Source organism: Somniosus microcephalus, chromosome 8, assembly GCF_052327205.1.
Source record: "Somniosus microcephalus isolate GS21.2 chromosome 8, FLI_Smic_1.0, whole genome shotgun sequence".
NCBI classification, from domain to species: domain Eukaryota; kingdom Metazoa; phylum Chordata; class Chondrichthyes; order Squaliformes; family Somniosidae; genus Somniosus; species Somniosus microcephalus.
Window position 1 is genome coordinate 246,465,663 of NC_140994.1, and position 25,077 is coordinate 246,490,739.

The following is a 25,077-nucleotide window of genomic DNA, read 5'->3' on the forward strand; positions in this document are numbered from 1 at the left end:
TCCAAGGAGAGGACATATAAATTGGCCAGAAAAAGCAGTAAACCTGAGGATTGTGAGCAGTTTAGGATTCAACAAAGCAGGACAAAAGGATTAATTAAGGAGGGGAAAATAGAATATGAGAGTAAGCTTGCAGGGAACATAAAAACTGACTGTAAAAGCTTTTATAGATATGTGAAGGGAAAAAGATTCATGAAGTCAAGCGTAGGTCCCTTGCAGTCGGAATCAGGGGAATTTATAATGGGGACCAAAGAAATGGCAGACCGATTAAATACATATTTTAAATAACAACAGAAAATGCTGGAAAAACTCAGCAGGTCAGGCAACATCCGTGGACAGAAATTTGAGTTGACGTTTCGGGTCGAACCCTTCTTCACAAAGGAGGATACAAATAACCTTCCAGAGATGTCGGGGAACATAGGGTCTGATGAAAGGGAGGAACTGAAATAAATCAGTATTTGTAGGGAAATGGTGTTAGGGAAATTGACGGGATTGAAGGCCGATAAATCCCCAGGGCCTGATAATCTACATCCTAGGTACTTAAGGAAGTGGCCCTAGAAATAGTAGATGCATTGCTGATCATCTTCCAACATTCGATGGAATCTGGAACAGTACCCATGGATTGGAGGGTAGCTAATGTTACCCAACTATTCAAAAAAGGTGGTAGAGAGAAAACGGGGAATTACAGACCGGTAAGCCTGACATCGGTAGTGGGGAAAATGCTAGAGTCCATTATAAAAGATGTAATAGCAGAGCACTTGGAAAACAGTGACAGGATTGGACAAAGTCAACATGGATTTACAAAAGGTAAATCGTGCTTGACTAATCTACTGGAATTTTTTGAGGATGTAACTGGTAAAATAGATAAGGGAGATCCAGTGGATGTGGTTTATTTGGACTTTCAAAAGGCTTTCGATAAGGTCCAGCATAAGAGATTAGCGTGTAAAGTTAAGGCACATGGGATTGGGGGCAAGGTATTGACTTGGATAGAGAACTGGTTGGCAGACAGAAAGCAAAGAGTTGGAATAAACGGGTCTTTTTCCGAGTGGCAGGCAGTGACTAGTGGTGTACCGCAGGGATCGGTCCTTGGGCCCCAGCTGTTCACTTTATATATTAATGATCTAGACAAGGGAACTAGATGTAATATCTCCAAGTTTGCAGACGACACAAAGCTGGGTGGGCGTGTGTGCTGTGAGGAGGGTGCCGAGAAACTCTAGGATGATTTGGACAGGTTGGGTGATTGGGCAGAAGCATGGCAGATGCAATATAACATGGATATATGCGAGGTTATCCACTTTGGTGTCAAAAACAGGAAGGCAGATTAGTATCTGAATGGCAATAGATTGGGAGAAGGGGAAGTGCAACGAGACCTGGGTGTCCTTGTGCACCAGTCGCTGAAGGTAAGCATGCAGGTGCAGCAGGCGGTTAAGAAGGCAAATGGTATGTTGGCCTTCGTAGCGAGAGGGTTTGAGTACAAGAACAAGGATGTCTTGCTGCAGTTGTACAGGGCCTTGGTGAGACCACACCTTGAGTATTGTGTGCAGTTTTGGTCGCCTTATCTGAGGAAGGATGTTCTTGCCATGGAAGGAGTTCAGTGAACATTCACCAGGCTGATACCTGGGATGGCAGGAATGACGTATGAGGAGAGATTGGGTCGATTAGGCTTATACTCACTGGAGTTTAGAAGAATGAGAGGGGATCTCATTGAAACTTATAAAATTCTGACAGGACTGGACAGACTACATGCAGGAAGGATGTTTCTATTCTGGTTCAATTCCCAATTATAAGGGGAATGGGTACAAGGAGCTTTTTAGGTTCTAACTCATTTAGCGGTAGTGGGCAAAAGATCATGTGCAATCCCACTACTGTGACACAGGCCACTTCAGATATAGTGAGGCACACTTTTCCACCTAAGTTGGGCTCAATGAGGGGCCCAGCATTGAATCTACTTGGAGACAACAGAGAAGGTGCATAGATCAAACATGGAGTTTACAGAACTCCAACTTTGGTTCTACACAGACCACACCAGGAGACAGGGGTTCCCAACCAGGGGACCGCGAGAAGATTTCAAGGGGTTCGCCAAAGTCATCAGCAGCTGAACAAGAACAAGCCCACAGAGACGTTCCTTGGCCAGGTGGAACCTCTCTGCCGCCAGGTCATTCTCTTGTCCAGGGATGTAAAGCGCCTGGTTTACGGTCTCAGAATTGGATGGCACGATGGGTATCCGGAGCTTGCGCGTTCCAGACTGGGTGAAGGGAGAGGAGGACCCGGCAGAGAGAGAGAGAGAGAGAGAGAGCGGGAGATGCCCAGGTCCGGCAAGCGGAGCAACGGCAGTAGTAGCAGCAGCCCTCCTTGCTCTGTCCATGTTCGGAGCGGACGTCCCCAACAATAAATGAAAGGTGGGTATCAGGAGTGGGCCGCAACCGAAACAGAGCCGAACCAGACCGGGCGGGCTGCGAGAGGGTTCATAGTTACATCGGAAATCAGTCGCGTTTAGTATTAGCTGCAGAGCTCGTTTCCTTTCCCTTCCTTTGCTCAGCTGTTTGGAAAGGTGAGCAGAGGAAAGGTGAAGTAAATGCGCGTGTTCCTGCCTCGTGTGCGCACGGGTCTCGGCCTCCCCCCCGCCCCCGGCCACACACAGCGCTCTCCCAAGATAAGAAGACCCGGCACCAGTGGGTAGAAATCCCAGCGGACACGAGGAGCCAGTCTGACCGCTGGTAACCTCGCCTGGACATTCAAATGAACAAAATGTGTAAGCCAGCAAAGAGATTTCAGCACTGTGACTCATTCACGGTGTGTCGAACTGAATCAGTGGGGAGCAGGAAGGATGAAGAGATAAACAGCAAAAAAGAGCAGGTAAAATGACATGAGGTATCTGCTTAATCGAATAATACATTAAAAAAAAACGATGTCTACAATGGTTTCCTTCTCTCTGTTGCATGAATGAAAAGTCTTTTAGACTATAAACCATTCACTCCATAATTCATCTTAGACCCCTCTCCCCTGGCTCCTCCCCCCTCACCTCCAACAACAAGTGCAAGGAGCTAATACAATAGCAAAATACTGCGGATGCTGGACATCTGAAACAACAACAGAAAATGCTGGGAACACCCAGCAGGTCAGGCAGCATCGTGGAGAGGGAAAAACAAAGTTAACGTTTCAGGTCGATGCCCCTTCGTCAGTAAGTGCAAGAAGCTCATGGACTTTTTTGTCACTAAGATTGAGACCATCCATTCAGCTGCTTCCCCCTCTCCCCCTTGCGGCTATAAAAATACTTGTGTTGTATTACAGGGGGTCCGTGGAATTTTTTATAGCACTGGAGGGGAGGGCCTCAGAAGCAAAAAGGTTGAGAACCCCTGCCATAGGTGATAGACCAGCCCCCCCTATTTATTTCAAACGACTCTCACACTGGTTGTGCACTGGCCCAACCCTCCGCTCTAAATGTCCCTAACACGTGCGAGTCGAGCACATGTTCAGAACTCCGTACAATGCGGAATTAGACCAATAGCGTAACAGTCTCTATCTTAGTCTGTACAAGGGATCTGTGAACAGACAATGGTTCACTGGCATCAGTATGTCACAACTGAGAATCATTAAATTGCTGTAATGAGCTTTCAGTGTACTAACTGCATGAATGATTAGACAAAAGAGTTAGCCTTTGCAAAGGCATTGTAAATATTGGGCCGTATTTTGCGACCCTGCCCGGGAAAAGTGTCTCCGCGGGTGGAGAGCTGTGCTTTTTGCACAACTTCCGCCCGCTGAATGCCTGTCAAATTCTTATGCCTGGTAAAAGCAGACCTAAGGCCTGTTTTTAACAGCTTAACAGTTTTAAAATATAGAAAAATGAAATTTGATAACTCATTTATAATTTTAAAATACTCTTCCAAAAGGTAAGTTCATTTTTAGCCCTGTAAAAACAATTAATTTTTTTTTCAAAAAATTAAATTTTTGTTTAAAATATTTAATTAGCTGTCATTTTAATTAATTTACAAAATGTAACGACCCGTAATTTCCGATAGGAGGCTTCCTGCGTACGGACACCTCCTATCGGGAAAAAATCAAGGCCCTTACCTGAGGGCTCCCGAGGTGCGGCCATTTCCGATCTATACACAGCTTGTGCACACCCGTAGGGATTGGAAAATAGGGGCCAATGTGGTTTTAAAATGTATTTAATGTTTTAGTGTGTTTTTAAATGTGATCCCCATTCATACTTTTGACAGTTCCGTGCGTACAGAAAGTCAAAAGTATGAAGGGGGATTCCCTTCTTTGGTTCCCCATGGCCCACGTGATCCCAGGGGCGCTTGCGAACCGCCTGCGCCCCTGGGATACCTGGGCCTCTGCATATTTCGAAGAGGAGAGGCCCAGGATCGCCAGCCTCAGGATCTATGGAACCAGCAGGTAAGTTCGTAGATGTTTTCCGATCGGAGGCATCCGCCCGCAGGAAGCCTCCGATTGGAAATTCAGGTCCATTAACATATTTCAGTCAAATATTTATCCAGTGCATGTTGACACCTGTTTTGTACCAAACCTCTCCCTTTTCAAAAACGGGTCAGTTTGCCTCAGTTGGTACTCTAGCCTGGGGCTTGTGAGGTTAAGGGCTGAAAGCCCACCGCAGAACTAGGCTGACACTCCATTGCAGTAGTCAGCAATGTTCTATCAAAGCTGCGCGGATGCGCGGTGTCTGTGAGGTCCCGTGCAGACTGCTCACTGGCTTTTGCTTTGTAAAAATTGCGCATGCGCAAAATTTGAATGGGCCACGCGGCCAGTTAAAGGGCTCATGCACCAAAAAAAAAAAAAATTACAGGGAACAATGGTAGTGAGGCAATGCTGCATTGTTGGAAATACTGTCCTTAACTGAGATATGAAACTCCGTTCCTGTCGGCCATTTTTAAAATCTGCCGAGGCAACGTTCCACCATCAAAAGCTTTGTTTTAAGTGGCTGACGTTGACTGCATATTAGTCACACCGCTGCAAAGAGGAGACAAGTGAACTTCCGCAGGGGTTGAATCGTATGCCTGCCATAAACTTCGGAGGAAGAACAGCGGAAACTCCCGGAAAATGGCGTGAACACCTTTGATGCCATTTTTCCAGAGATTCCACGGCTCTTCCTCCAAACTTGTGGCAGACAAAGAAAAGAAAGAACTTTCATTTCTATAGCGCCTTTCACGACCTCAGGACGTCCCAAAGCGCTTTACAGCCGACGAAGTACTTTTGAAGAGTGGTCACTGCTGGAATGTAGGAAACGCGGCAGCCAATTAGTGCACAGCAAGCTCCCACAAAGAGCAATGTGATAATGACCGGATAATCTGTTTTAGTGATGTTGGTTGAGGGGATAAATATTGGTCAGGACATCGGGGAGACGTCCCTTGCTCTTCTTTGAAGTAGTGCCATGCGATCTTTTACGTCCACGCAAGATGGCGGACAGGGCCTGGGTTTAGCATCTCATCGAAAGACGGCACCTCCGGCAGTGCAGCTCTCCCTCAGCACTGCACTGGAGTGTCAGCTTAGCTCAGGTCTCTGGAGTGGGAATTGAACCCACGACCTTCTGATTCAGAGGCGAGAGCGCTATCAACTGAACCACGGCTGACACAGTTCCCGGCAGAAATTCACCCCAGGTGTCTCCATCCACAACAAAAGTCTCCATCCACCCTTTCAGCTGAAACCAACATTCAAGATACTTTCTTGATTGGGCCACCCTCTGACGTGTACCAGCACGGCACAGCAGAGTGAGGTGTCCGAATCTGTGGTTCACATCACCGATGCCCCCCCGCCCCAACTAACCACCACCCCCCCCATTCCCAATGCTGCACTACATCTGACCAGGAGATGCTCCGGGCTGACCCGGGAACGACCCTTCCACCCTGTGCAGAAACGGCAGCTGTGAGGTGGCTGCGGTCATCAACTCGCCAGTCTGGGGTCGCAGGCTGGCACTGCCTCCGCCTCCCGCGCACGGAAAGCGTACCACCTTTTTGAAAAGGAGCGCCCAAACTGCGCCCCTGGTGCCCTCGCGCACTGGCGTTCACTCACCATACTGGGTGATGAAAGCGATGCATCCGTCGACGATGATGGGGATATCATTTCTGCTCAGCTGTTGATCGCACAGTGCATTCCCTCGGCTGCCGGCTGCACTCTGAATGTCACTGCACCACGCGGAATAATCCAAGCGCGTCACTCCATGCAGATACAACGTTCTACAAACACACAGCGGGAGAGCGGATTACATTCCAGATAGCAAATCCAATATCAATATTGCCCCTGTTCTTTTTATTTTACGCAGCTTGCCATTGCATCTGTCTCCTTAGCACTGATGTTACATCATTTTCTGTTATCGGCCCAGAAATTCGGGTCTCCACAGGTGAGTACGCGCTGGGTACTCACGCGTAGGCCCAACGAAAGTGCCGGTTTCGTGCATGCACTGCGCATGCGCGGGAAACCGGAACTTCCGTTCTCTTAAAGGAAGGGGTTCACAGGTCGAACGCGTGCGCCGGAGAGGCAGCGCGTACGCCTGGAACTTCCGTTTTTTTTCCAGGTTTCTCCGGGAGGGAAAGTCTCCAGGAGCTACACTTTTAAAAAGCAGTCGCAAGGCCTGCTTTTAACAAGGTAAGTGGTGAATTAATTAAAATTAAAACATTTTTTCCACAGGTTTACTATTTTTAAATATTTAAAGAAAGTTAAGTTTATTTTTAGCCCCGTTAGAAACTGTAATTAATTTTTTCAAAAATTAAAATTATTGTTTAAAATAGTTATTTTATGTAATTTATAGTTATTTTAAAAATGTGATTTTGTAAAAAATTTATTTGAAGTTTTGGTGATGTTTTGGGGCTTGCAGTATTTATAGTTTTGACAGCTCTTCCTGTCAAATTTATGAATGCGCATTCCCTGCTACCATTGGCTCTCCATGGCCCACGTGATCCCAGGGGACGCATCGAACTAACTGCACCCCTGGGATACGCAAGCACTGCGCGCCGGCAGTTGGAGGAGGCCCAGGATCGGAATCCCACGCGGGCCCACAGCACAATGGCCGACGCGGTAGATAAGTGCAACTCGGGGGCTTGCACCCGCGGGAAGCATCCGACCTGAATTTCTGGGCCATCATCTTTCAGTGAACTTAAGGGAAATATTCATTGCCAATGTGTGATGGGGCAGGCTTCCCCAAACAATCAAGGAATCCAGAGGCGGGGGGGGGTGCGGGTGGTGAAAGTGGCCTTGGCTACACAGTCATAAGATCACCCTGAAAGCAGATGCCTCAAACAAAGAGCTGCCCATTTGTGCTTCAGTTTTATACTACAGTGGGAATGGAGGCCTTAGTCGTGTCGGGTTACTCCCAATCGTCCACCGGAAGATCCATGCAAATCCCGGGGACGCAGCATTTACACGGAGTGGAAAAAGTGCTGTCGATTCGCTATCGCCCGCTCTCACTGCTGCCCAAGGTGAATTTATATCCCGTAGTACCAAAGGGTGCCCTATACCCATGGAACCATACCCAAGCAAGCAGTCAACATCTCAGAGAGCAGAAAAATCTGGCAAGGTTCACGGTGTACTTGGAGGGATGTGGAAAATACAGTTAGGTTAATTGCCCCGATTTTAACTCCAGGTGGATTCCCTGCTCAGGCCCGAGTTAAAATTACAGTCGGGTCTCAATGATGTCATCGGGCTGCAACATGCCTATGTAAAGAAGGACCCAGTTGGCTCCGGGTGCCTGTCCTTGCCACCTGCTCAGGAGAGCAGGGGAAAATTGCAGATGTTGTGATCATGGTGGCTTTCGGACAGGTGAGAGCCAGGGCGATTTTAACTGCCCACCCACCAGGTTTCTGCTGAGCGAGTAGGGTTAAAATCGCCCCCGTCGTAGAAGGCACATAAAATGTGAAAGTCAAATAATCCTTTGTTAAATTGTTTTTAGTTTTGAATCGGCCATTCATTTGCTGATCGAGGTGTCTTACCTTTCCTTGTCAACCAGTCGTAACACTTCCTTCTTCTCGCTGTTTTCATTCAGAATGGTGAAAGCTGTCAGCGGAGGAGGAGCAACAGAGAAAGTAGACAATGAGATCTCTCTAACATGGAGCTATCTTTAATGAATAAGCCTAACAGGAATTAACGGGAGGCCTTTCAATCACCCCTCCTTGCTACAAGCACCAGAATGGGCATTTTCTGTTCTGAACAATGGATGCCTGAGGCAAATTAACAATAGTCACGTGTACGGGTTTCTGAAAATACACCCTTTCTCCCCACCACCCACCCCCCCCTGCACCCCCATCATCTTCTACATTCAGAGAAGCGACACGGTAAACTGAAGAAGTCCAAAGAAGTCACGATTTTCAGAGCCAGTGATCTTTGTGAGCTGAAACACAGGATGACTTACTGCCATGGGGACGGCAGGGCAATGCATTTGAGCACTTAATTCCCCCACGTTCAGCTCTCTCAAGAGGTGCTGCTAAGGAAAGGTTACGCATATATTGCCACTTTCAGAAGCAGAGTCACCCAAAGAGATGCCCCTGCACAGGGCCCTGTGGTCAGTGTTTCAGGAGTGACCGGTGTTCTTTTAGAAGTATCTCGGCTGCGATTTGGCGAGTGTGATGTACAGTGCACGTAGCTTCCTCGTCTGACGCAGTGACGGCGTTGACAACATTTTGAAAAACTTCAGCAATAACACAGATTATTAACATGGCTAAATATCTCTGCAAAAGTTTTGTGGTAATAGATAAACTGTAAAATCCTTGAATTTATAATTCTAGAAAAAAACGCAATACATACTCCCAATCCAGATATTGGAGTCTCGGTGTTATTGGCACTCACTCAGTTCCTGGAGTCGCTTTAGGTGAACACTCTCCTCCACCATTCCCCCCTCTTCAGAGCAGAATATGAGATTGCATTTTTTAAGCATGAACCAGCCCTCCCTCCATCGCTCGGGATTCCGCATGGATTTATAACGCAGTTTTCCGATCCGATCAAACTGGCGATTCAGCAGGCTATGCAGACTTGCACAAGTGAAGCCCTAATTCAGAAGAGAGACCATCAATCTATACAACCATTTCCTTAGATAGCCGACACTGTGAAATGATTAGAATCGGTTAACCTGTCAGTACATTTCTGTGGAAGCCTTGTGGAGATTTAACAAAGGAAATAAAATGATTCTACTCGCATGGTGCCGAAAATAGCGTCGACTGATTGCCTTGGGGTACAAAACCAAAATTCTGATAAAAATAATAAATGCTGGAAATATTGCTCAGATTAGTCAACGTTTGAAAAGCTAAACCGTAGATTAGATTGTGAGATCTTTTCTTGTTGGATCTATTAGAATGGGTTGAATGGCCTTCCTCGTCTATAAATATCTTGTAATTAATGCTTTCAGCAGTCATTTCTTGAGAATTAGGAAGGAAAGGTTGGTGAACTTGTGTAGGACTGACCAAAACACAGAGGGAAAGGGGAGACTAACAGGTAAAGTCAACAGCAAAATGTTGATGATTCTGCCATTCCCATTTACACCACTTCTAGACTCATCTTTTGTTTCTTTACTTGTCCCATTACCATCTCCTTTTGCTTTGCACTATCATACCGTTTGTCATTTAATCTCTCCTGCCTTCCACCCTATCACAGACCTTCCCTTTTATTCTTTCCTCCCCTCCCCCCCCCCCCCCCGCTTTCCCTGCACCTGCAGTCGCTTAAAACCAACTTCTTCCAGTTCTGACGAAAGGTCATCGACCTGAAACGTTGACTCTGTTTCTCTCTCCACAGATTCCAGCATTTTATGTTTTTATTTCAGGTAAAAGTCAATTATGCTTAATACTAGCGCAAAGGGGGCCTGCTAATGGATTTAATGGTAATGGATTAAAAAAAAACTGAGAGAGGAGGAAAGTGCTTTGTAAAATATAAGGGTCACGGACTGCAAAAAGGAATGAGAAAGCAAAAGATGAATAAAACAGCTCCAAAACGCAATTGAGGAAAGAGAATGGCCGAATCCGTGGGTGACATTGGAAAGTCTACATTTATTGTCCATCCCTAGTTGCCCAGAGGCCATTAAGAATCAACCACGTGGTGTGGGACTGGAGTCATGTGTAGGTCAGACCAGGTTGTGGTGGAAGGTTCCCTTCCCTGAAGGACTTTAGTGATCCAGTTGGGGTTTTTACAACAATCTAGTAGCTGTTGTTGTCTGGTGAGGGGCAGGGCTGTGCTGTGGGAAAATGGTAGCGGGCTGCCATGAGCACATCTATGAGCATGAGGTACCTTTGCTATGGAGCTCGTCCACGTCTGCAGGGTTTCAGGGTTGTCTGTGCCAAACTGGAAGAGCTTTTCCGAAGAGACAAAGATTTCAAATGTGTACCGGAACCTAAAGAAGATAGAAAAAGAAAACTAGCTGAGCAGATTCCCCAGAACCAACTTCTCAAGCTATTTACGGCTGAATTAAGACCTATTGCAGAGCAATTCAATATAGTACTGCACGCTGGGGGCAAGAAGTAACCAAGGCCTAGAAATTATAATGGCTCGTGAAAACGTCTATGTTTGACTGAAGTCCCTTTTTCTGATATTGGAGCAGAACTAGCCCATTTATTTCAATGGTTAACTCCTCCACTCATGGACGTAGACAAGGGTGGATTTTCAAGCATCGCCCAAAGTTTCTATGTTTTTTTTATATCGGAGTGCTCCTTCTTTTGAAAGGATGTGCCTTGGATCACTTGATAGAATGCAGAAACAATGGATGTTCTTCCAAAACTGGCCAGTTCAGCAATTTGACCAGTGAAGACCAATTAGTTGGGCCGGTGCTTCTAAATGCTCACTGGGATATTGCAGTGCATAGCAGCCAAGTTATTAATAGACTTGTGACACATAACAAGTCCTTGGACTTGATGTTTTAACACTTTTGTCCAACAAGATAGTTGTTTTCTTGTCACTTACTTCATTTTAGTTGTCAGATTAATGAAAATAAAATAGACCTTTTGAAGTAGTTTTGTTTGGTCTGGTAAACTCATATCCACACACCAACCAAAAAAATTCCTGCCTTTGCCACTGCCTCCGTTAAGATAGTGGATAAAGGAATTTCCGATAAGGTATGATGCTTGTACACTATCGGGATGATTTCATGATCTGGCATTTCCAGTGGAGAGCGGAGCTCGAAGGGAGCGGGCTGAGCGACCACGATTTCCTGAAACGTAATTCCGCATTGCTCCCTCTTGAGGGCGGCAGACAGCAGAATCACCCCTTGTTGCCACACAGCATGATGTTGAGGTCCAGCAGAGCGTCAGTTGCTTAAATAGGGTTAAATGTGATGATTTTGGTGTGAATGTGGCTGGCTGCAGCTGCAACAACACTCAAGAAGCTCGATAACATCCACTGCTTTCACTCTCCACCCCTCTGCAATGCGGCAACAGCTATTCACAATATATATTAATGATCTGGACGAGGGAACTAGATGTAATATCTCCAAGTTTGCAGACAACACAAAGCTGGGTGGGCGTGTGTGCTGTGAGGAGGATGCCGAGAAACTCCACGATGATTTGGGCAGGTTGGGTGATTGGGCAGAAGCATGGCAGATGCAGTATAATGTGGATAAAGGCGAAGTTATCCACTTTGGTGGCAAAAACAGGAAGGCAGATTATTATCGAAATGGCAATAGATTGGGAGAAGGGGAAGTGCAACGAGACCTGGGCATCCTTGTGCACCAGTCCTTGAAGGTAAGCATGCAGGTGCAGCAGGTGGTTAAGAAGGCAAATGGTATGTTGGCCTTCGTAGCGAGAGGGTTCGAGTACAAGAACAAGGATGTCGTGCTGCAGTTGTACAGGGCCTTGGTGAGACCACACCTTGAGTATTGTGTGTAGTTTTGGTCACCTTATCTGAGGAAAGATGTTCTTGCCATGGAGGGAGTTCAGCGAAGATTCACCAGACTGTTACCTGGGATGGCAGGAATGACGTATGAGGAGAGATTGGGTCGATTGGGCTTATACTCGCTGGAGTTTAGAAGAATGAGAGGGGATCTCATTGACACTTATAAAATTCCAGCAGGACTGGACAGACTGGATGCAGGAAGGATGTTCCCGGTGGCGGGGGAGTCCAGAACCAGGGGTCACAGTCTAAGGATAAGGAGTAAGCCATTTAGGACAGAGATGAGGAGGAATTTCTTCACCCAGAGAGTGGTGAACCTGTGGAATTCTCTACCACAGAAGGCAGTGGAGGCCAATTCATTAAATATATTCAGGAAAGAGTTGGATATATTTCTTAAGGCTAAAGGGATCAAGGGGTATGGGGAGAAAGCAGGAACAGGGTACTGAATTTGGATGATCAGCCATGATCTCATTGAATGGTGGAGCAGGCTCGAGGGGCCGAATGGCCTACTCCTGCTCCTATCTTCTATGTTTCTATGTACTATCTGTGCGATGCACAGCAGCTGCTCACCACACTTACTCCGACAGCACCTCCCTGCCTCGCAACCTCTACGAGAAAGAAGGCCGAAGGCAGCAAGATTATGGGAACACCAGTGCCTCCAAGTTCCCTTCCGGGTCACACACCATCCCTACTTAGCAACGTTCTTTCATCGTTGCTGGATCAGAATCCTAGAGTACCCTACCTAGCACCATCATGGGAGCACCAAACGTTAAAGACGGCAGTAGTTCAAGAATCCCTACCACCAACGTTCCCCTTCAGCTGCCCAGCGCTCTTGAGCTCCTGCGCAGCCGGTGAGCCAGCTTTTAAACTGAAAAAAAAAACACGTAGGTATGGAATTTTGAACGGGCCGCGTCGCCCCTTTAACGGAAGGAAGCATTGCCTACCATCGACTTATGAGAGCAACTAGGTAGGGATGGGTATTAAATGCACTCTTGCCAGCATCACCCACATCCTGAGAATAAATATATTTTTAAGAAGTCCACTCTGTGCACTACTCGATGCACTCGAGGTTAACTCCTTGCCAAATCTGAACAGGCCATACAGTCATAGGGCAGGATTTTCATTGGGCCGTGGAGGCGGGATTGGAGGCGTGTGGGGGGTTAAAATCTCAAAATCGGGGGGCACAAACCCATCCCGCCCCCAACCCGCCTCCTTGCCAGTTTCAAAGGAGGCGACACCCAACCTGTGCTGGGACCCGCCTCCCTCAGGCGGGAAGGGGATTAGTGCCAATTAACTGCCTGTTAACAGGTAGTTAACAGGCAGTTTTTAGCCTAATCCCTATTTTTATTGCTGAAGTGTGGGATTCCCGACGGCTCCAAACCACGGCAAGTTAGCAAGGCGGGCCGTCGGGCTGAAGGGCTTGGAGGGGTCGAGATGTCCGGTGTTCAGGTGAGTGATGGGTGCATGAGTGCAGAGGTAAGTGTGTTTGGTGTGTGTAAAGTGTTTAAAAAAGTTTTACTTACCTTCACAGCCTTCCTTCCTTCAGGTGTCGGGAGTCCCTCATCTCACCGGCACAGAAAGCAGAATGGCCGCGAACTGTCAAAAGTTGCAGCATTCAGCTTTCTGTTCTGGAGAGATCTCTAAATCAGACTGAGAGGAAGGAATTAACTTAGTGTACAGATTGTCAGTGTTTGACAGCTTCAAAGAGCTGTTAAACGCTGATATTTCATCTGTCAAAAGCTCTTGACAGATGAAATGTCAATCTGTGATGTCACCTGTTGCCGGGTGGCCCTTAATTAGCCTGCTGAGCCCACTGGGCGGGCTCAACAAGGTCAATCAAGTGAAAATCACGTGGGTTGGTCACAATTCGATGGAGGCGGGACTACAACCCTGAAAGTTGTAGTCCCGCCTCCTACACGCCTCCAGTATCAAAGTCCAGCCCATAGAGTCATAAAGACACAGAAGGAGGCCATTCTGCCCATCGAGCCCGTGCCGGCTCTCTGTGGAGCAATCCAGTCAGTCCCATTCCCCCGCTCTATCCCCGTAGCCCTGCAAGTTTATTTCCCTCAAGTGCCTATCTCGTCTCCCCTTGAAAACATTGAGGCCTAGAAATTCAGTATAGCCACTTTTGGGGCGGTAAAGTCGGGCGGCCGCTAAAGTTTGCGCCCGGCGCAAAGTCGAGCCCCCTTCGCCGATATTCAGTCGCATCGCCCTAAGAGGTTGCTGCTGCGCTAAAGCAGGCGATACACGACTATCATTAGGCGCTAAGCCGACACCCGGGGTGAAACCCCGGAAGTCGGGCGCAGGGCAGGTGCAGTGAGCTGCTGATTGACGGCAGACACTCTGGCGCCGGTGAGCTCTTAAAGGGGGAGGGTGCATTTGTGTTTTTGCAATGCCATGTCCTCCTCCTCCTCCTCCTCCTGTGTTGAGCCAAACCAGAAGATCCGTCTCTCACAAAAAGGAGTGTTGCAACACGGCTGCCGTTTCTAGTGCAGGGGAAGTGCCCTTTAATTTGCGCTCCCCGTGGCCCGCATCGGCTGAGCAACGTTCCACTCAACAGTCGTTCGGGCCGCCCGGCGCACAATGGGCCGGCGCGACTGAAGATCCGGTTTGGGGCGCACAAAGGGTGTTGCACAAGGATATGACGTCATGATCTGCGCGCGCGCAAAGACTTTGCGCCGGCGCTAAATGTCTACTGAAGTTGGGGAGAGGCGCAGATCGCGCTGTGCCCGGGCGCTAAGCGCCCAGCGCTCGACATCTACTCCTCCTAAGGCGCTAACGGCTGGCGCAACCAACTGAATTTCTAGCCCTGAGTGTCTCCGCTTCCACCACTTCCGTCGGCAGCGAGTTCCAGGTCCTCACCACTCGCTGCGTAAAATTTTTTCCTCACATCCCCCTTGTATCTCTTTCCCAAAACCGTAAATCTGTGTCCCCTAGTCCTTGTGCCGTCAACTAGTGGGAACAGTCTTTCCCCGTCTAGCCTATCCAAACCTGTCATAATCTTGTACAGGTAAGGAATTAAATTGGCCTACCGATACCCAAATTTTAGAAACGTACAAGCAACAACCAGGCAAAGAAGAGCTGCACCTTTTAAAACATGTATTGATCGACGTCAATGGTCTTGTGTTACTTTGTACTATCCACCTTTAGAGAACCTGCATGGTTTCTGGCCAACTGTTGCAAAGGGCTTTGACTAATTCCCAGTACCTGTCCGTAGGGCCAGGGTTGGCCATCGACTGCGGCCTGCTCACTCCTATACAGACAATATCACTCATTTCGATCTTGCCAATTGGTTCAGGACTCTTGTCCGTTTCGTAGTAAAGAAGGGACCTGTCCATGGAGCACCACTGTTTCTGGAATTCTGCGAGAAAACACATTGACAGCGAAGGACACGGTCCATTCTAAATTAAACATTTGCAACAAAATGCCTTCTCGTTTAAGCAAATTATATTTGTAATCGTAAAAAAGCAAAACTACTAAAGAACTGAGTTGTACATGTGGGTGAGACACTGGCCTCTCAGCTCTGGGACCTGGGGGTTTAAATCCTACCCAGGTTAAGGGATGTGCATATTCTCTGTCTGTTGATTGTAAGGGTCCTATGTCAAATGAGTCTGAACAATATCAACCCAGTTTGTATGGGCCTCCAGTTTTTAATCCCTAATTTGTGAGTAATTGTCAACCTTGTTGGTGTGCGACACGTAATAACTGTTATAGTAGGGGGTGCTCCTCAGAGGTTGGGCCTGAGGAATGTGTTGAGGTAGAGTAGAGGGAGCGTGACATTTTGGGGCAGTTCTGCATCTGCAACAGATTGTTGTAACAGGTACAGTCGCATAGTGGTTATGTTACTGGACTAGTAATCCAGAGGCCTGGACTAATGATTCGGGAGACATGAATTCCTCCACGGCAGCTGGAGAATTTCAATTCAATTAAATAAATTTGGAATTAAAATAAAAGCTAGTATCATTAATGGTGACTTGGAAATTACTGAATTGTCATTAAAAACCCAACTAGCTCTGCTTTAGGGAAGGAAATCTGCTGTCCTTACTCGGTCTGGCCTACATGTGACTCCAGGCCCACAGCAATGTGGTTGATTTTGAAATGGTCCAGCAAACCACTCAGCTCACCACCACCTTCTCAAGAGCAATTAGGGATGGGCAATAAATGCTTGTGAATGAATAAAACAAAAACAAAACTGGTTCACTAATGTCCTGCAGGGAAAGGAACCTGCCACTCTAAACCTGGTCTGATCCACATGTGGCACCAGACCCCCACTACATGTTTGACACTTAATATCCTTAGTGGGGTAAATAGGAACATGCAATAAATGCAGCAATGCCAGCCTCACCAACATCCTGAGAACAAATATTTTTTTAAAATTGAAGGCCGCTCTGATCTATATTCATCACAAGTGAGCACGACCGGCTAGCCAGAGAACATTCTAACTGTGTGAGTATTCTGTCAAGCGGTCAGGCTCGTTGAATATCGATGACGTACCATCTTTGCATTTCTTGCTGGTGGGTAGTTTTGTCATGGCCGATGTCTTGTACAGGTACCCACAATGCACTGCAGGCTGCATGATCTCGCTGTAAATCCCCGTTGAGCCCAAGGAGTTGGAATTTAGAGCTTCTGCAGAGAGTAGACAGTAGTCACCTACCAGTTTTAGTACGTGTTAAACAGCAGCGCTTCGTGCAATGTTGCAGCAGTCAGTACCTCTAATAACCTTGGATGGGTTCAACCAGGAGAGTCAACAACAACTCGTATTTACATGGTGCCTTTAACTGAGGAAAACGTCTCCTGGTGCTTCACAAGGAGCGTAATCAGACAAAAGAATTGTCCAGGATTTTATCTTCATGGGCCGCATATGGCGCCTCGGGGGCCACCTATTAAGTTTAACATATCTATGATTTTTTTGGTATCGGAGCGCACTTTCTTTTGAAAGAAAGTGCCTTGGATCACTTGATAGAACACAGAAACAATGGATTTTCTTCCAAAGCTGGTCAGTTCAGCAATTTGACCAGTGAAAACCAATTAGGTGGGTTAGTGCCTCTAAACATTGACCGAGGTATTGCAGTGAATAGTACCAAAGTTACTAATAGACACGTGACACATAACGAGCCCTTGGACTTGGTGTTTTAGGGCTTTTGTCCAACAAGATACTTTTTTCTTTACAGTTAATTGATTTAAATTGGTAGATTAATGGAAGTAATAATAATGATTCTATTTAAACATTATTCCTTTTCAAAATTGATGCAAAGTAGATGTTGGGCTTTGAAAATAAAATCATACTATTTTACAGCACAAATGCAGGTCATCTGTCCCTTTGCTGGCTCTCCATCTCTGGGACTCGCTCTCTGGGACTCTGTCTCTGATGCCCTTACTCCCATTCCCCCTATCCTTTTTCTTTTATTATCTGTCTGTCTGTCTATCTATCTATCTATCTCTGTTTCTCTCTCTTGCTCTATAATCCTCTGTGTTAAGAAAAATATGTTAAATGTTAAAATCAAGACTCTCCCTTGATTCTTTTGGTGAAGATCTTAAATTTATGCCTTCACTAACAAATAGAAATACTTGTCTTAATCTATTGGAACTTTGTTACACAACAGGGCAAACAATAAACCTCTAGTAACATAGAAACATGGAAGATAGGAGCAGGAGTAGGCCATTCGGCCCCTCGAGCCTGCTCTGCCATTCAATGCGATCATGGCTGATCATCCAAATTCAGCACCCAGTTTGTGCTTTCTCCCCATACCCCTTGATCCCTTTAGCCTTGAGAAATATATCCAACTCCTTCTTGAATATATTTAATGAATTGGCCTCTACTGCCTTCTGTGGTAGAGAATTCCACAGGTTCACCACTCTCTGGGTGAAGAAATTCCTGCTCATTTCTGTCCTAAATGGCCTACCCCTTATCCTTAGACTGTGACCCCTGGTTCTGGACTCCCCGACCATCGGGAACATCCTTCCAGCATCTAGTCTGTCTAGTCCTGTTAGAATTTTATAAGTTTCGATGAGATCCTCTCTCATTCTTCTAAACTCCAGCGAGTACAAGCCCAATCGATCCAATCTCTCCTCATACGTCATTCCTGCCATCCCAGGTATCAGCCTGGTGAATCTTCGCTGAACTCCTTCCATGGCAAGAACATCCTTCCTCAGATAAGGCGACCAAAACTGCACACAATACTCAAGATGTGGTCTCACCAAGGCCCTGTACAACTGCAGCAAGACATCCTTGTTCCTGTATTCAAACCCTCTCGCTACGAAGGCCAACATACCATTTGCCTTCTTAACCGCCTGCTGCACCTGCATGCTTACCTTCAGCGACTGATGCACAAGGACACCCAGGTCTCGTTGCACTTCCCCTTCTCCCAATCTATTGCCATTCAGATAATAATCTGTCTTCCTGTTTTTGCTACCAAAGTGGATAACCTCACATTTATCCACATTATATTGCATCTGCCATGCTTCTGCCCAATCACCCAACCTGTCCAAATCATCCTGGAGTTTCTTGGCATCCTCCTCACAGCACACACGCCCACCCAGCTTTGTGTCGTCTGCGAATATGGAGATATTACATCTAGTTCCCTTGTCTAGATCATTAATATATATTGTGATAGCTGGGGTCCAAGGACTGATCCCTGCGGTACCCCACTAGTCACTGCCTGCCACTCGAAAAAAGACCCGTTTATTCCAATCTACAATCACTCGATCAATCAATAACAACACTTAAGAAAAATATATGCACTTGCTTGTCTGGGTTAGAATACTGGGAGGGCAGTGCCAGTGTCGGGTTACCAGCTCTGGTTGGACAGTTACCTGGAGGTTCCATCACGTGACCTCTCGCCTCCAACTGCCCCGTCCAGTCAAGCAGCCTTTCTTCGCATCTCCACTAGTTTTATAACTAATAAATGAAAATATTCCAAAAAAAGGAAACCATTCTTTTAATGCCCCGATAATTTGTCTCTCAGTTTGCTGGCAGCAGTGTCCAGGAGATTAATCTTTAGGGTTGGCAGCCCTATGCCAGTGTCTTATGAAATAAACACTGCACTGTTTGGACTCCAACTCTGGCACATTTGTAGTGCAGTCCTGCACCGTCGGAGGTGCGAAGTGGGTACTCTGAGCCTCGCAGGCAGCGATATTAAGACATGACGTCTATTCACAACACTTGTCGCATTTGTTCAGCTAAAAATAACGTTTAAAAAATATAATGGCCGAGAAATTTGGGTCTCCACGGGTGAGTACGCACGGGATACTCACCCGTAAGCCCACTGGAAGTGTCGGTTTCGTGCATGCACTGCGCATGCGTGGGAAACCGGCACTTCCATTCCCCTGAAAGAAGGGGTTCAGATGTCGAACGCGTGCGCAGGAGAGGCAGCGCATGCGCATCAAACTTCGTTTTTTTGCAGGTTTTCCCAGGAGGGTAAGTTTCCAGAAGTTACACATATAAAAAGCAGTCGCAAGGCTTGCTTTATACAAGGTAAGTGGGGAAGTAATTAAAATTAAAACATTTTTTCCACAGGTTTATTATTTTTAAATACTTTAAAGAAAGGTAAGTTTATTTTTAGCCCCGTTAGAAAATAAAATTATTTTTTTCAAAAATTTAAATTATTGTTTAAAATAGTTATTTCATGTAATTTATCGTTTATTCAAAAAATGTGATTTAAAAAACAATGTATTTGAAGATTTAGTGATGTTTTGGGGCCTGTAGTATTTATAAGTTTGACAGCCCTTCCTGTCAAACTTATGAATGAAGCATTCCCTGCTCCGATTGGCTCCCCATGGCCCACGTGATCCCAGGGGACGCATCAAACTAACTGCACCCCTGGGATACGCAAGCACTGCGCGTCGACAGTTGGAGCAGGCCCAGGATCGGAATTCCACGGGGGTGCACAGCACAACGGCCGGCGCGCTGGGTAAGTGCAGGTCGGGGGCTTACACCCGCAGGAAGCCCCTGACCCAAATTTCTGGGCCAATGAATGTTAGTTTGTGGCTTTAACTGAAGCTGCTAACAGGATTGCATAAGGCTCTGTGTAGATGTGGGGAGGGGCGGGGGAAAGAGTTGCATTTCATCCCAAATATCATAAAGCACTTGTATAATTGTAGACACATGCGGCAGCCATTTTGTGCACAGCAAAATTCCACAAACAGCAATGAGATGAATGACCAGTTAATCTGTTAATGAAATATGTGAACCATTTGAACAAATAGGTATTAAACACTAAAGGCCAAGATTGGCAGCTTTAAAATCTGTAATTTGTCTTAAAGAGATTGCATAAAACTAATGAAATTGTCTTAAAATTTATACAGAAGTTGGGGCATTTTCTTTCCCTCTCTCTCTCCCTTTCACTCTCTCTTTCACTTACGCTGTCTTTCTCTGTGTGTGATGTATATGTATGTATATGTGTATGTGTATATGTGTATGCATGTATATGTGTACTAGCAGGGGAGCCCCGCGTTGCGAGGGCTTTTTTGGGGCTGGTCGATGTGTGGGCCAGGAGCCTGGGACTGGATTTGGGTTGTCAGCAGTTTCCAGGGCTTTTTTGGGCCTGGTGGATGTGTGGGCCGGAAGCCTGTGACTGGATTTGGGCTGTCGGCAGTTGGAGAAGCCTAGGCCCGTTTTGCACTGTTTTTTAACCTAAACATTTCTACCTTTTAATACCTTCAAAGATGAAAGTTAAAGTACTTATAAAACATTTTTGGTAAATCTTATTTTTTTTTAAAAAAGAAACTGACCTGGATTAGCAAAGTTTTGAGCTGCCCTGGCTGCTGTATAATGGCTGACAGATCATGTTTGACAAATTTGCTCGAATTCTTTGAGGATGTAACATACAGGGTGGATAAAGGGGAACCAGTGGATGTGGTGTATTTGGACTTCCAAAAGACATTTGACAAGGTTCCACACAAAAGATTACTGATCAAGATAAGAAATCACGGGATTGGGGGTAATATACTGGCATGGGTGGAAGATTGGCTATCTAACAGAAAACAAAGAGTTGGGATAAATGGTTCATTCTCGGGCTGGCAATCAGTAACTAGTGGTGTTCCACAGGGGTCAGTGCTGGGACCCCAACTCTTTACAATCTATATTAACGATTTGGAGGAAGGGACCGAGTGCAACATATCCAAGTTTGCCGACGATACAAAGATGGGAGGGAAAGCAGTGAGTGAGGAGGACATAAAAAACCTGCAAAAGGACATAGACAGGCTAAGTGAGTGGGCAGAGATTTGGCAGATGCAATATAATATTGGAAAGTGTGAGGTTATGCACTTTGGCAGAAAAATACAAAGAGCAAGTTATTATCTAAATGGAGAGAAACTGCAAAGTGCTACAGTACAAAGGGATCTAGGGGTCCTGGTGCATGAAACACAAAAAGTTAGTATGCAGGTGATCAGTAAGGCCAATGGAATCTTGGCTTTTATTGCGAGGGGGATGGAGTATAAAAACAGGGAAATCTTGCTGCAGTTATACAGGGTATTGGTGAGGCCACACCTGGAATACTGCATGCAGTTTTGGTTTCCATATTTAAGAAAAGATATACTTGCTCTCGAGGCGGTTCAGAGAAGGTTCACTCGGTTGATTCCGGAGATGAGGGGGTTGACGTATGAGGAAAGGTTGAGTAGGTTGGGACTCTACTCATTGGAGTTCAGAAGAATGAGAGGCGATCTTATCGAAACATATAAGATTATGAGGGGGCTTGATCGGGTGGATGCGGGGAGGATGTTTCCACTGATGGGTGAGACTAGAACTAGGGGGCATAATCTAAGAATAAGGGGCTGCCCTTTCAAAACTGAGATGAGGAGAAACTTCTTCACTCAGAGGGTACTAAATCTATGGAATTTGCTACCCCAGAGAGCTGCGGAAGCTGCAACATTAAATAAATTTAAAATGGAGATAGACAGTTCCTAGCAGATAAGGGAATTAGGGTTATGGGGAGAGGGCAGGGAAGTGGACGTGAGTCTAGATTCGGATCAGCCATGATCCTATTGAATGGCAGAGCAGGCCCGAGGGGCCGTATGGCCTACTCCTGCTCTACTTCTTATGTTCTTATGAGATGAAAACGATTAGTCCCACCCACACACATCAGGTGACTGAACTGTAGGATTGGTCAATCATCACGGCACAGGATTGGTCGACCTTGACGTCAGTGAATGCTAACGAGTGGATAATGAGTGGAATTTTGAAGGTTTTTTGTATAATGTGTGAACAATTTTTGTCCGACCAAAAAGTAAATACACCTACAAGAGTCCCCTAATGATGAGCTTTCTTTTGATATAACATATGTGTAGGTACGTCTATAACTTTTGATTGTACAGCCGGACAGACAGACAGACAGAGAGACAGACAGACATACCGTTTTATATATACTAGCTGAAGTGCCCGGTGGTGCCGAGGCTTTTTTGAGGGCATGTTGTTGTTGGAAGAGAGAGAGAGAGCGATTGGGGGAAGAGAGAGAGCGACTGGGGGGAAGAGAGAGAGTGACTGGGGGGGGAAGAGAGAGAGCGACTGGGGGGGAAGAGAGAGAGCGACTGGGGGGAAGAGAGAGAGCGACTGGGGGAAGAGAGAGAGCAACTGGGGGAAAGAGAGAGAGTGACTGGGGGGAAGAGAGAGAGAGACTGGGGGGAAGAGAGAGAGCGACTGGGGGGGAAGAGAGAGAGCGACTGGGGGGAAGAGAGAGAGCGACTGGGGGGAAGAGAGAGAGCGACTGGGGGGAAGAGAGAGAGCGACTGGGGGAAGAGAGAGAGCGACTGGGGGGAAGAGAGAGAGCGACTGGGGGGAAGAGAGAGAGCGACTGGGGGGAAGAGAGAGAGCGACTGGGGAAGAGAGAGAGCGACTAGGGGGGAAGAGAGAGAGCGACAGGGGGAAGAGAGAGAGCGACTGGGGGGAAGAGAGAGAGCGACGGGGGGAAGAGAGAGAGCGACTGGGGGGAAGAGAGAGAGCGACTGGGGGGAAGAGAGAGAGCGACTGGGGGGAAGACAGAGAGCGACTGGGGGGAAGAGAGAGAGCGACTGGGGGGAAGAGAGAGAGCGACTGGGGGGAAGAGAGAGAGCGACTGGGGGAAGAGAGAGAGCGACTGGGGGAAGAGAGAGAGCGACTGGGGGGAAGAGAGAGAGCGATGGGGAAGAGAGAGAGCGACTGGGGGGGAGAGAGAGAGCAACTGGGGGGAGAGAGAGAGAGACTGGGGGGGAGAGAGAGAGAGACTGGGAGAGAGAGAGAGAGAGAGACTGGGGGGGAGAAAGAGAGAGAGACTGGGGGGAGAAAGAGAGAGAGACTGGGGGGGAGAGAGAGAGAGAGAGACTGGGGGGGGAGAGAGAGAGAGACTGGGGGGAGAGAGAGAGAGAGAGACGGGGGGGAGAGAGAGAGAGACTGGGGGGAAGAGAGAGAGAGAGAGACTGGGGGAGAGAGAGAGAGACTGGGGGAGAGAGAGAGAGAAAGACTGGGGGAGAGAGAGAGAGAGAGACTGGGGGAGAGAGCAAAAGATAGCAAATTTATGAAAAACCTTGACTATGTACAGACTTAGTGAGCATAGCCTGGGCATCGAAAAAGGCAGACACAGACAGACCTGGCTGCAAGAGAGGACAGGATATGCTCTCACTGCAGTCAGGGAGTGGTGGAGACAGAGATGCACTTCCTCACAGCTTGTGGAAAATATCAGGGCATAAGGGGGAATTTCTACCCAAAATTCATAAAAATATGCCCTGAATTCAAAAATATGAATGACGACCAAAAACTCCCATACCTATTAGGGGAACAGAGAAATTGCATAACCTTAGCGGCAAAACTATGTTACAGCTTGCCATAAGCAGAGGGACAACCATTAAATCTAAGAAAAGAGTATAATACATATTATATGAGTGTATATTTATACACACAGGGTTATATCTGTTTACACACTGTATGGATAGACCTGCGTTTATGTGTTCAACCATAAATGTTTTTTTCGGTGCTTTGGCAACATAAGATGTACCTTGTCATGCCAATAAAGCAATCTGAATTGAATTGAATTGAGAGAGAGAGAGACTGGGGGAGAGAGAGAGAGAGAGAGAGACTGGGGATAGAGAGAGAGACTGGGGGAGAGAGAGAGAGAGAGACGGGGGAAGGAGAGAGAGAGAGAGACTGGGGGGAGAGAGAGAGAGAGAGAGACGGGAGAGAGAGAGAGAGAGACGGGGGGAGAGAGAGAGAGACGGGGGGAGAGAGAGAGAGAGAGACGGGGGAGAGAGAGAGAGCGACTGGGGGAAGAGAGAGAGCGACTGGGGGAAGAGAGAGAGCGACTGGGGGAAGAGAGAGAGCGACTGGGGGGAAGAGAGAGAGCGACTGGGGGGAAGAGAGAGAGCGACTGGGGGGAAGAGAGAGAGCGACTGGGGGGAAGAGAGAGAGCGACTGGGGGAAGAGAGAGAGCGATGGGGAAGAGAGAGAGCGACTGGGGGGAAGAGAGAGAGCGACTGGGGGGAAGAGAGAGAGCGACTGGGGGGAAGAGAGAGAGCGACTGGGGGGAAGAGAGAGAGCGACTGGGGGGGAAGAGAGAGAGCGACTGGGGGGAAGAGAGAGAGCGACCTGGGGGAAGAGAGAGAGCGACTGGGGGGAAGAGAGAGAGCGATGGGGAAGAGAGCGAGCGACTGGGGGGGAGAGAGAGAGCAACTGGGGGGAGAGAGAGAGAGACTGGGGGGGAGAGAGAGAGAGACTGGGAGAGAGAGAGAGAGAGAGACTGGGGGGGGAGAAAGAGAGAGAGACTGGGGGGGGAGAGAGAGAGAGAGAGACTGGGGGGGGGAGAGAGAGAGAGAGAGACTGGGGGGGAGAGAGAGAGAGACGGGGGGAGAGAGAGAGAGACTGGGGGGGAAGAGAGAGAGAGAGAGACTGGGGGAGAGAGAGAGAGACTGGGGGAGAGAGAGAGAGAAAGACTGGGGGAGAGAGAGAGAGAGAGACTGGGGGAGAGAGCAAAAAGATAGCAAATTTATGAAAAACCTTGACTATGTACAGACTTAGTGAGCATAGCCTGGGCATCGAAAAAGGCAGACACAGACAGACCTGGCTGCCAAGAGAGGACAGGATATGCTCTCACTGCAGTCAGGGAGTGGTGGAGACAGAGATGCACTTCCTCACAGCTTGTGGAAAATATCAGGGCATAAGGGGGAATTTCTTACCCAAAATTCATAAAAATATGCCCCTGAATTCAAAATATGAATGACAACCAAAAACTCCCATACCTATTAGGGGAACAGAGAAATTGCATAACCTTAGCGGCAAACTATGTTACAGCTTGCCATAAGCAG

At 47.2% G+C, this 25,077-nt stretch overlaps 1 protein-coding gene across 4 annotated transcripts in view; it reads right to left on the minus strand.

Annotated features, from left to right (window-relative positions):
• The window catches only part of arap3 (ArfGAP with RhoGAP domain, ankyrin repeat and PH domain 3), a 312,909-nt gene that overhangs the window by 49,654 nt on the left and 238,178 nt on the right, over nt 1–25,077 (minus strand). For all 4 annotated transcript variants that reach the window (XM_085995934.1, XM_085995933.1, XM_085995932.1 and 1 more), the window contains exons 12-17: nt 16,306–16,437; nt 15,019–15,172; nt 10,219–10,321; nt 8,791–8,989; nt 7,938–8,001; nt 6,025–6,188 (exon numbers count right to left, since the gene is read on the minus strand). In XM_085995934.1, the coding sequence (XP_085852060.1) occupies nt 6,025–6,188; nt 7,938–8,001; nt 8,791–8,989; nt 10,219–10,321; nt 15,019–15,172; nt 16,306–16,437 (816 nt within the window). The remainder of the gene's footprint in view (nt 1–6,024; nt 6,189–7,937; nt 8,002–8,790; nt 8,990–10,218; nt 10,322–15,018; nt 15,173–16,305; nt 16,438–25,077) is intronic.